The sequence below is a fragment of the Vigna unguiculata genome, chromosome 7 (genome assembly GCF_037176805.1).
Source record: "Vigna unguiculata cultivar grain cowpea cultivar isolate G323 ecotype 2 chromosome 7, ASM3717680v1, whole genome shotgun sequence".
NCBI classification, from domain to species: domain Eukaryota; kingdom Viridiplantae; phylum Streptophyta; class Magnoliopsida; order Fabales; family Fabaceae; genus Vigna; species Vigna unguiculata.
Window position 1 is genome coordinate 44,145,564 of NC_140798.1, and position 13,139 is coordinate 44,158,702.

Sequence of the window (13,139 nt, forward strand, 5' to 3'; positions counted from 1 at the left end):
ATTAACTATAGTAATTTGTCAATAAATTTTTTTTTACTCTCATTTTATATTATTTTATTTTAAATACAAAAGATATTTTATTATGACTATTTTCCTCTTCTAAAATAATGTATAACTTTTCCCTTATGTAAACTACCACGTAATAGAAAGGAGGAGAATGCATTCGCTACGTTTCTAAAACAGTCAGATTAAGGCGACTGGATTTTTCAATTTTCTTAACTTTCTTTAGAGATAAAGAAGCTGTCATTAAGACGTAAACAAGGTGGATAAGATAGGATAGTAATTCATAGGATATGGATAGTAATTTTTCTGTACTCTATGTGTATTTATTTGTGGAATAAATATTTATCTCATACTTGTATTTCTGTTTATTAGGTATCCGTTATGTGAGTATTCACATAATTTTTTAATATATACAGATACCCACGAGTATTTATAAAAAGTAGAAATAAATATTTAACAACATATTTTAATCATAAATTCAAATAAAATATAATATATAACATTCATAGATTTTAAACAAAGTCCAAATAATCTATTTAAATAATGTTAAATGACAGTTTACAAAGAAATAAATTTTTTTTAACTAATTGATAAAAAAAATTATTCATTTAAATATAATATGTTAATATTTTAATTATATTTTTTTTATATTTTTTAATTTAAATTAAAGTATAATAAATACAGATATTCAAATATACAGATAATATATATAATATTATATTCATCCATTAACAAGTAAGTATTAAAAATATCCATATTCACTATCCATATATATCCATTTCAGATACCCGCTCCTACGAATTAGTTTTTAACGTTCACCTCTTATAAAAATCATAATCTATTTACAATCATTCATATATAATTGAATTAGTTTTAAATACAAGATCACAAAATATGAATCACCACTTCCATATTTTACTTTGTTGACAAACCTCAATCCAATTCATAGACTGCGGCCATCTCTGACTTCTCTCCCTTCACGCGCATCTGCATGATGCCATCACTCATTTCTTCGTCTCAGTTAGTGCAGAAATTTTGCAGCACAAGAGAATCATGATTACCAAGTCCAAAAATAGTTTAAAACTGTTCCTTTTTTGCATCCTTGTGTTCACCGTTACAGAAACATCTGCTTCGGTGTTCAACAACGTTAGCTGCTCCAGTAACCACACTTTCACTCCAAACACCACCTTCAACGCCAACCTCAACACCCTTCTCTCTTACCTTTCCTCCAATGTCACCAACAACCTTAGATTCTTCAACACAACATCTGGGGAGGGTTCGGACACCGTCTATGGCCTCTACATGTGCCGTGGAGACGTGCCGTTTGCTCTATGCAGAGAGTGTGTGGGTTTCGCGACCCTAACCATAGCCTCGTCTTGTCCCACATCGAAAGAGGCTGTGATTTGGTACAACGAGTGTTTGTTGCGCTACTCTTACAGGTTCTTCTTCTCTAAAATGGAAGAGTGGCCAAGGCACCAGGTCAATATCCCGTTGGGGGATCCTGTCGTTTTGCACAGTAATGGATTCTACACTGCGTTAGGATCCATTTTTGATGAACTTCCAAATCAAGCAGCACTGGCTCTTAGAGTGTCTAATCCTTATGCCGTTAAGCAAGAAAACGCTACTTCGAATGTGACCCTCTATGGCCTCGCTCAGTGCACACCGGACTTGGCTGCCGGAGATTGCAAACGGTGTATCGCCGATGCGGCGGCGGAATTCGCCGTGTCTTGTTGCGGAGGGAGCATAGGGGCAAGTGTTCTGTTTCCCAGTTGCATTGTTAGGTATGAAACATATCCGTTTTATCAGCATTCTGGAACCTCCGCGCCAACAACGATTAAGGGTAAGTTTGTCTTCTTTTGTTTCTCCAATGAAAATGTTAGATTCTTTGGTTTAAAGGATGACAGAGAGAGAAAGGTTTTAGGGGAAAGACTCAAAGCCAACGAGACTAATTAATTAAATCACTTGAACTCAGACAACTCTTCAAAAAGTGTTCTGTAAGAGAGAAGATTTGTTTGATGATAGGAAGCATGATTTTTCAACTGTTGCTTCATATATAACTAGCATACTTGTCGAATATGTGCTGTATTGAGCTTGATCATTAGGTGATTAATTTAGTACAGAAGAAAACGTCGAAATGGTGTTGATGGTGTGTGGTTTGTCAATATGACACGTTTTGACAGGTTCAGGGAATATTCGCACTGAACTGATTGCGATAGTCGTTGTCATGGTTGTCGTTTTGGTAATCATTTTGTTCTTTGGCTACTACGGTTGCATCCGCATAAAAGCTAGGAAGAAACGCAAGGCCAGTAACGACAGAGAAAACTGTAATCTCAATGAACCTCTTATTATCTTCAATTGAGCTTAGTAGAAAAGCCTCAAGTTTTTTTTTTTTTTTATTACATGTACTTGGTGTGAGTATTTCCAATAACTGCTGTGAATTGTAATGAAGTTGGCCCAGAAATCAGTGTCTTGGAGTCCTTGGAATTTGATTTTGCTACAATTGAAGCAGCAACAAACAAGTTTTCTGAAGAGCGCAGGATCGGCAAAGGGGGTTACGGAGAAGTCTACAAGGTAACATAAATGCGATGATTAATGTGCCATCTATGTTGTTTTCTAGTTCTATTCTAATGGCATGTAATCACAGGGAATCCTTCCTAGCGGAGAAGAAGTTGCTGTAAAGAGATTGTCAACAAATTCTAAGCAGGGAGCGGAGGAATTCAAGAATGAAGTGTTGTTAATAGCTAAACTTCAACACAAAAATTTGGTGAGGTTAATAGGATTTTGCCAAGAAGACAGAGAGAAAATACTCATCTATGAATATGTCCCTAACAAAAGCCTTGATCACTTTTTATTTGGTAAGACATTTCGGTATTTGTTTCTACTACGAGTTTACATTGCAATTTTAATCGAATGGGAAATAAAAATTGATTTATACTTTGTAATGTATTTGACTAATGGTATTTATAGATCCCGAAAAACAAAGAATATTAACTTGGTCAGAGAGGTATAAAATCATAAAAGGAATTGCAAGAGGAATTCTTTATCTTCATGAAGACTCTCGTCTGAAGATTATACATCGTGATATCAAACCAAGCAATGTTCTATTGGACAATGACTTCAATCCAAAAATCTCTGATTTTGGCATGGCAAGGATGGTAGATACAAACCAGATTCAAGGATGTACGAATAGAGTTGTTGGTACATAGTGAGTTGCAAACCCTTACATCTTTCAAAAGTAAATTCTTTTTTATGTAATTCGTTTATTTATCATCGTAAAAGAATTGTGATAGGTTCTGAAAACTCTCCCGTTCATTACAAATCTTCCATCCATGGTTAGTCTGGTTGTGTATAATCTCCATGCTGATTGTTTTCTGCATTCTTCCTTTTCAGCGGTTACATGCCTCCTGAGTATGCCATGCATGGACACTTTTCGGAAAAGTCTGATGTATTCAGTTTTGGAGTTATGATTCTTGAGATTATCAGTGGAAAGAAGAATTCTTGTTCTTTTGAATCATCTCGTGTTGATGATCTCTTAAGTTATGTGAGTATTCAATTCTTGTTTCTTGTTATTCACTGCTGTTCTTTGAACCATAGTTCAAAAGAGACAAAAACAAAGTTTAAGAAAGTAATAATACGAAAATTAATTAATTTCAGGCATGGAACAATTGGAGGGATGTATCGCCATTTCAATTGTTGGATCCGAGTCTTGTAGAATCTTACTCTCCAAACGAAGTTGAGAAGTGTATGCAGATCGGTTTATTATGTGTGCAAGAAAATCCTGATGACAGACCTATAATAGGAACCATCGTTTCATATCTTAGCAACCCTTCAGTTGAAATGCCATTCCCTTTAGAGCCAGCGTTTTTCATGCAAGGCAGAGTAAGAAGACATTCAGCTGAACATCAACCATCTTCAGGTTACTCCACCAATCATTCTTTCTCCACCTCTGTAAATAACATGTCCACTACCGTATTCTTCCCTAGATAGTATTGTGTTATATGTTATATCAGATTAAGTTTATAGTTTTTATATTTTAATTGTGTATTTAATATCAACATTGAAAGATCATTAAGAGGGTATTGCAAAATTCCCCCTCTATTGATACAGCATAAGTTAAAATTTTAACTTGTAAGCTTTATCAGTTCATGAAAGGAAGTAATGAAACTAAATTAGACAAAAAGTAATAATGATTAATTATTGACGATGATTACAGAATTTACCCTAAAAAGATATTGGAGAGAATTGATGGACATGAGAGAAACAGAAAGAAAAAATGTGGCTAGCTTGAAGCATATTAGGTTGAATTAAGATGAAGAAATTCCAACTTAGGGCCCACAGTTTTAAAGAAGCCACCTATTTATGACATTCCAGCGAGTGAGGTTAGCACTTACATGTACATTGTTTCACATTTTTTTAGTAACATATGTATTCAAGTGCTACTATACAATGTAATGGAAAGAATAAAGTAAAAAGGCCCACGTGTATCATTAAAATATTTGTTTAGAAAACATATTTTAATATTATTATTGATAAATCAATAATTTAATTTAAAAGTTATAGATGTTATAATTGTCAATTTAGATATATTCAAACGATAAATTCATCTAACAATGATATAATTATATATTTATGTATAATTAATTATTACTATGTATTATGTGTTATATGTTATGTGTTTTTGAGTAATTTGGAATAATCAATTTGTGATGACATAAATTGTTATTTTGTTTAGATTAAAAAATGTCAGTATGATGTTTTTTAAGAATTTAATTACAGAACATGTTTGTGATAATAAGTTTAGAGTTTTAGTCAAGATTAAAGAATAAAAAACAGGTGTTAATTTTTTTTGTTTTGGATTTTCTTGTTAGATTTCAAAGTTATTTAAAATATATTTGAAATAACTGAGTCATGTTTTTTTTTTATATTTTTAATATTTATAACAGATTTTATTGTTAATATATATAAATTAGTGATTTGAATAATTATTATTGTTATTGGTTTAATTATTTAATGATTAATTTTATTGTTTAAATATATTATTAATTTATTTAATTATAACAATTTGTAATAGTAATAAGTTGTGAAAGTAAAATATAAGTATATTATGTAATATGGTCATGTATAAATTAAATATAATATAAAATTGATGTTAAAACTTTAAAAAAAATATATTATATGTTATATCTATAACAATATATAAAGAGAATTATCTCTTTTGTGTCCACATTTTAAAATACCAATTTTACCCTTTAAAATATAATTATTTATTAAATTTTTAAAAATTGACCGTTATTTTTACAAACATTTTTATAAAATTGTCTATCTCTACTCTTTTATTTTTTCTATTTATCAACAATTATTCTCTCATATTTTTTAATATATTTCACTTTATTTTTAATAAATATAATTTTATTTTATATATTAACTTAATAATATTACATTACCACCTACTAATATAATATAATGTATATTTAAAAAATGTGTCGCGCATGTGTGTACGCTAGTATTAAAATAAGATGCATACTTTGTATGATATATTAGAATAAAATATGTATGCACATATCGTTATTAAAGTAAAATTTAGGCATATGGTATTATATGGTCATGTACAAAATATATACAATGTGAAATAATGTTAAATTAGTGTTAAAATTTTTAAATAGTAATATATGTAGATATAAACACATGTATATTACAATAGAATAAAATGTAGATATATTATGTTATATGGTCTCGTACAAAATATATATAAGATAAAATTTATGTTAAAATTTTTAAATAGAGACACATATAAACATATGTATATTATATTAAAATATAATGTGTATTCATAGGTCCTTGTTAAAGTAAAATGTAGGGGTATTATGTAATAATGTCCCATATAAAATAATACAACATGAAATTTTATTAACATTTTTAAATAGAAACACATGTAGATATAAACATTTGTATATTATATTAAAATAAAATGAGTATACACGGGGCGTTGCTAAAGTAAAATGTAATATAGTCCCATAGAAAATAAATATAATATGAAATTGATATTAACATATTTAAATAGAAACAAATGTAGAAACAAACACATTTATATTACATTAAAAGGAAATGCATATGCATGAGTTGTTGTTAAAGTAATATTTAGGCATAATGTGTAATATGGTCCTATATAAAATAAATACATGGTGAAATTGATGATAAAATTTTAAAATAGAAACATAGATGTACATAAAAACCCTTGAATGTTATATTTAAATTAAATACGTATGCACAGGTTGCTACTAAAATAAAATGTTGTCATATTATGTAATATGGTCAAATAAAAAAAATAACATGAATTTGATGTTAACATCGAAATACGTGTAGATACAAACACATGTATATTACATTAGAATGAAATGCATATGCACGTGTTATTGTTAAAATAAAATTTAGGCATAATATGTAATATGGTCCTATATAAAATAAATATAATGTGAAATTGATAATAAATTTTTTAAATAGAATTATATTAAAATGAAATGTATATGCACATGTAGCTGCTAAAGTAAAATGTAGACATATTGTATAATATGATCCAAAACAAAAATAAAATATAATAAATCTTTCCAATCTTCAATAAATACAGAATCAACCTCCATTGAGTATTAAAACAATAGTTTAATAAATAAAGAAATAAATTAAAAAAAGTTGAACATTTCATCATAATTATAATAACAAATAATAATAATACAAATAACATTAATAATTGAACAAAAATATTAAAATGAAATAAAATTATAATATCAATAATAATAATGTTAAATATATTGCAAATTAAGAAAAACAATGTAAACATAATTAAATATATTGACAAAATATAATTCTACAAATAGTTTTTGAAATGCATATGTTGTTAAAGTAAAGCTTATAGGTGTAATATAGTCCCATGTAAAATAAATAAACATGAAATTGATGATAAATTTTTTAAATAAAATTATATTAAAATGAAATGCGTATGAGGTATAATGTAAGCATATTTTATAACATGTTACTGTACAAAAATAAAATATAATAAATCTTTCTGATCTTCAATAAATACAAATTCAATTTCCACTAAATATTAAAATAATAGTATTAATAAATAAAGAAATAAATTAAAAAATATTCATTACATTTATAATAACAAATAATAATAATAAAAATAACATTATTAATTGAACAAAAATATTAAAATGAAATAAAATTATTGAATAAAATTATAATACCAATAATAGTAATAATAAATATATTGTAAATTAAGAAAGATAATGCACATATAATTAAATATATTGACAAAATATAATTCTACAAATAGTTTTTGAATATCGTTAAAGAAATTTAAAATATTTAAACAAATCAACAAATAAGAACGTATGAATTCAAAATCTTGATTCACAATCAAAGAAATTTAAAATAATTAAGGAAATTTACTAATCGATAAAAAATCTTTATAAATTAAATATGTAATTATTAATTATAAATATATAAATTTAAAAGATTTCAAAACCTATGAAATAAAAAATAATTAATCCGTAGTTAGAAAATTAAAAACATTTAATAAAACTAATTGGTCAATTAATAAAAAAATTTAGAAATAGCATATAAATTGATTGTAAAAATAAATGTTTTAATCCTTGAAATATTCTCAATCCCATTTAAAAATAAATTAATTATCACTTTCAAAAGGTTAAATTGATACAAATTTAAAATAGAAATAACTAAATACAGCTTTATCATTTTGGTAAGATGAACAGCAAGAAATCATAAAAGTAAAAGTGGAATCGACCAATATTTTTGCAATAAACCCAATTTTTATAAAAGAGTAAGATAGCCTATTACCATATAACACTCTGGATATGTTAACATTCTATATCCTGATTTTACTTGTTACCATATAATACTCCCTTGAACCACAAATTTTGGCCAAATCTTGAAAAGATAACTTATTCACACAGTAAAATGCTTACTATACAAATAACGTTGTAAAATAATATTAAAACTGACATTGTAAATAAAATATAATAAATATATTCAATACATATTGATTCAAAATTTGTTGAGTAATAATTAAAGTAATAATTTATAATAAAATATATTTATCGATTCAAATAATAATAACAAAATAGATATTGTAATATTGTTATTTTAAATGCATAAATTATTTTTTGCAATATTATGATTGATATATTGTAAATGTATTCAATATATATGAAATTCAATAAAACTAATAAATCTATTATACAGTTATGAGAATAATAATTTAACTTGTGTACTTATTGATCTGGATATTCATGTAGTGATAAATATATTATTTAAATAATCATTTGGGTTATTGACAATAATAAATTTATATTAGCTAAATTATTCAATATAATCAATAACAATAACGTGATTAAGTAAATATGACATTGTAATATGTTTTTGTTATAATATTTGTTAGTTATTTTTTATATTTAAATATATATTTGTGTTAATTGAAAATAATCGGTTTATATTAGAAAAAATATTTTTTCTATAATTACCATGATATATTTTTGTTAGTTATTTTTTATATTTAATGTAGATTTGTGTTAATTGAAAATAATCAGTTTATATTAGGAAAAATATATTTCGTATAATTAACATGAAATGATATATTAGTTATTTTGTATTGTATAATTGATGATTAATTGTTATTATTTGACAACATTTAACTATTAATTATTCCAATATATTATTAATAGTGGTCAAATCATTATATTTTCAGAATCAATAAGATGGATTTGATTTTGGCGGCGAACAATACTTATTAGGTGTCTTTTCAATACTCTGCAGTTTGATTTGGTGGAGGCCCTTTAGATTTAGTAAATCAGTTTTCTAATACTATACTCAGTATGTCTATTAACTTGGTTCAGTATGTCTATTAATTTGGTTCAATGATAGTCTAATATTTTGTGTTAATTTGTTTACTGTAGATAGGTTATTTCATTGAAGTAGTTTTTTTTTTTTCGTTCCATTATAAAGTATTGTGAAATTAATTGAAATTAATTATAAATAGTTATTTTCATGATAACGTATGGTCAAATCAATTATAAATCTTTTTATTCAAATTTGACATTATTTATTATGAAGTGTCACTATGATTAACTATAATAAACTTATTTTACTTTGAATGCTTAAATTATATTTCTGTGATATTATGATTGATTTAGTAGTTATAAAAATAATAATTTACCTAGCATAAGATTAACTATTATAAAAAATTCCATTAATAAAAGAAATGTGTTATACAGTTATTAAAACGATTATTAGGTATAATTATAAAATGTATAATATTTTTTATTATAGAAATATCAATTAATTAAAGATTTGAAAAAGAATACATTTTTAATAATTATTTAAATTAAATAATCATTTACTTTGTATAATATAATATTACTTATTATAGAAGGGTCGATTAATAAGATAAATATACTCTACATTTAATAGCACAATTATTATAAATAATAATAAAATTAAGAGTTATATACTATATTAAAATAAATTGTATATTTTTTGTTATTGTTATAGTTAATAGTATATATCTGGTGCAATATGACCCGTAAACAATATATGATAAGTTTTTTTTATGTTTTTTGAAATCCTATTGTGATTCCATTGTAAACAATAATAATGGACCTTTTGTTTTAATTTGTTGTATTATTTTTATTGTATTTATTTGTAGTTATATAAGATAGCGGTTTTATTTTTTTTTTCAATAATTGAATCTATTTCTTTTAATTTGCAATAAGAAAATTGATATAACAATAATAATAACAATAACTTGTATAATATGAAAGTTTTTAAAGATATGAAAGATTTTGAATATAAATATTTATTATGTTTAACATAATTACAACAGAAATAAAATAAGAATTTAATGGTACATTTATTTAGCATATGATGAATTAAAATTCAATGCTAACCATGTAAGTATACAATCAACCAAGTCTAAACATCAAAGATAGCATTATCTCATACACCTTTGTTACTCAAACCACAATCTAAAATGTCTTCAACTGCCTTTAACCGTTTAGGTACCAAATTCAATCAATCGAAGGTAAATTCAACTCCTAGAACTATCGGTTGCAACAACCAATGAACACAAACACTTAAGTGACTATAAACACTAAAGAAGCATTACAAACCATAAATCATATAATGCCATGGTTAGGAAAAAAGTAACACGATAGCCAAAAAAAAAATTAAAATTGAACTACATGGATTGAGATTTAGTGTGGGAAACAATGATAATTGTTGTAGTGATCAAAATCATGTTGGCCACAATCAACAATATCAGCCTCACCCACAATTATTTCATCAAGATTTAATCTGCAGACAACGTCAACAAATGATATCAGTCCAAGAAGCTGCAAAACATGAAAAATCCTGAAAAATACACAATAAAATTTCGTCACCTAAACACATGCCAGAAATATTCAAAAACCATCTCCCAAAGAGGTTTTACACTTCCCGTGCATGAAAGCCATCAAACAGAAAGAAGAAAAGAAGAACAACCAAGAAGCAACTAAAAAGTTAATAAATTAAATAAATAGAAAGAAAAGTACATTCATCAAATGAAACAATAAATCGTAACATGTACCTTCTATGTGTTATTTTAACAACAAACACCATCTCCCCGGCATTTCAAATGGCTACAGAAAAAGAAAAATAAGCACACAGATAAATGAAACGCCTTTTCTTGAAGAGACATAAAAAAAAGGTTTTCTGCAAAGATCAAACATTTGAAAGCAAAATACATAAAACCCAAACCAAGATATGATATAGCTGTAAAATTGTAAAATGGTAAGGACAGAATTGGGAGACATGAAGCATAGAGAACAACACCATCAAGAAAAACATGTACAAAAATCAAGACAGAAACATAGACATCTTCATTTCAGTCATACTTTTTCTTCAATCCACAACCGTACACATTACAAAAAATCTTACCCTTTATTCAATCTACAACCATAGACATCAAAAAAGCAACTAAACACACAATAATGATATTAAAAACAAAAAATAGTAAATATACTTCATGAAAACAAAAGGTTTAAGTTTTTCTTCAAAACAATGAAAAAACAAAAGGTTCAAGCTTTTCTTCAAAACAATGAAAAAAGAAGAAGTAGAAAAAGTAGAAAACAAAAGTAGAAGAAGACCATGAAGGAGGAGAAAGAAAACTCAAGCTACTGACTTTAACCAACTATTAAAACGTACTAATCCAGAGGACACCATCTTCATCACAAAAAACCACAAAAAAATTAAACCTTTCATGATAAAAAGAAGAAGGAACACATAAGAATTAAAAGAAAAATAAATAACACCATAAAAAATAACAGAGAAATATGAACATAGCTTTCAATAAATACTAACCCACTGCTACAACATATTTAACAGAAAACAAATTACAAAAACATAACCTTTTATAAAGAAGAAGGACCACAAAAGAAGTAAAAAAAATAACACAATGAAGAACAACAAACAAATCTCAAAAACAAACCACAAATAGACGAAAAAAAGAAAAGAAAAGAAGACCACCAACAATAACATCATCATCCTCACTCATTCTTTTTGTTCAAAAATACTTTCTAAAAACGAAAAGTTGAACCTTTTCTTCAACCCACAGTAATAGATGTATCAAGTATAAAAAAATAAATACAACAACAACAAAACATGTTCAAGATTTTGTTAAAAAATACCTTCTAAAAATAAAAACATCAGCGTTTTCTTCAAAACGAAACACATTGCAAAAATTAAATCTTTCACGAAGTAAACAAAAAAATAATAGAACAACAACAACAACAACAACAAACAGAACAAAAAAAAAACTTAAGTTGGTATGAGGAAGAAGAAAGAAGAAGGATTGAAGAAGAAGAATAAGGAATACGAAAGAAGAAAAAAAGAAATTACCTCGACGAAGTTGATTGCCTCGGAGAAGAAGATCCTACCGATTGCCTTGCAAAAATTAAATCTTTCACAAAGTAAAAAAAAATAACAGAGTAAGAAGAAGAAAGAAAAAAGATCCTTGAAGAAAAAAGAATAAATTAAGAAATAGAAGTAAAAAGAATAAATTAAGAAATAGAAGAAAAAATGACCTACACCAACCAAAACTTCTGTCAATCAACAAAAATAAATAGAAAAAAAACTTAAGTTGGTATGAGGAAGAAGGAAGAAGAAGGATTGAAGAAGAAGAAGGAAAACAGAAGAAGAAGAAGAAGAAGAAGAAGGAAAATAGAAGAAGAAGAAGAAGGAAAACGAAAGAAAAAAAAAATTACCTCGACGAAGTTGATTGCTTGGGAGAAGAAAACCCTACTGTCAACGTTCAACAACAACAAACCGGAAATTAAAAAAAAAAACGAAAACCTAACTTGATATGAAGAAGAAGAAAGAAGAAGGATTGAAGAAGAAAAAAAGCTAACCTGAAGAAAGGTGATTGCCTTGGAGAAGAAGGATGCTGCTGACAACGTCAATCAATATTTAAAAAAGATAACCACATCAAAAAGACAAAAATACCCTCAATTTCAACCACGTGTCAATAAATTAAAATGTCTATTTCAGTAATTTACCTACACTAAGAATTTCTTAGATATATAGTAGATTAGACATGAACAGTAAATTAGGCGTGAAAAAGCAGCAACACAATGGTGTGCAAATTTCTAATTATATATGACACAAAAATGCACTTGGAGAGATTTCCTCCACCTCGCTCATAATTTCTATAACAAGGAATGCAATTAGACTGAAAAGGTAATTTCAAGATTATCCTTAATAATTATCTAAAAGTCTTTATTTGTTTTTAAATATTAATTAAAAACAGAAACTAGAGCATTATCCACATTTATTATTATAGTTATTATATTTAGATACGTGAAATTGAATACCCTTGATTTTAAAAGGAGTCTATAAATTGAAGAATAGAAAAAAAATTAGGAATTATGGGATTTAATTAAAATAATTTACTTATAGCCTTAAACATAAATAATTAAAAATAAAAGCTCGAAATTCAAGAAAAAAAAGACATTAATACTGAATTTTGTTGACAAATATCCTAAACTCCTTAATAAAAAAATTAAATTTTATACACTTAATTTAAAGAT

The 13,139-nt window shown here is 26.3% G+C and overlaps 1 protein-coding gene and 1 long non-coding RNA gene across 2 annotated transcripts; one reads left to right on the plus strand and one right to left on the minus strand.

The window, feature by feature from the left end:
* Positions 1-888: 888 nt before the first annotated feature.
* LOC114191423 (cysteine-rich receptor-like protein kinase 6) lies at positions 889-4,128 on the plus strand. The gene is made up of 7 exons (XM_028080595.2): positions 889-1,843; positions 2,184-2,327; positions 2,453-2,574; positions 2,648-2,858; positions 2,971-3,208; positions 3,394-3,544; positions 3,658-4,128. Exons 1-7 carry the CDS (start codon positions 1,057-1,059, stop codon positions 3,988-3,990), a joined length of 1,986 nt encoding a protein of 661 aa, XP_027936396.2. The 5' UTR covers positions 889-1,056; the 3' UTR covers positions 3,991-4,128.
* A 5,781-nt stretch (positions 4,129-9,909) lies between these two features.
* Positions 9,910-12,451, minus strand: LOC114191848 (uncharacterized). The gene is made up of 3 exons (XR_003606025.2): positions 12,318-12,451; positions 11,953-12,013; positions 9,910-10,694 (listed from the first exon to the last, which is right to left on the minus strand). It is a non-coding gene; the product is annotated as an uncharacterized LOC114191848 (long non-coding RNA).
* Positions 12,452-13,139: the final 688 nt, after the last annotated feature.

What these genes read in the sequence shown, in the direction of transcription:
- LOC114191423 (XM_028080595.2), top strand. Translation starts at nt 1,057, where the DNA reads ATGATTACCAAGTCCAAAAATAGTTTAAAACTGTTCCTTTTTTGCATC. An exon ending in CAGTAACGACAGAGAAAACT is followed by an intron (nt 2,328 to 2,452) that starts GTAATCTCAATG and finishes ATTGTAATGAAG; the next exon opens with TTGGCCCAGAAATCAGTGTC. An exon ending in TTGATGATCTCTTAAGTTAT is followed by an intron (nt 3,545 to 3,657) that starts GTGAGTATTCAA and finishes AATTAATTTCAG; the next exon opens with GCATGGAACAATTGGAGGGA.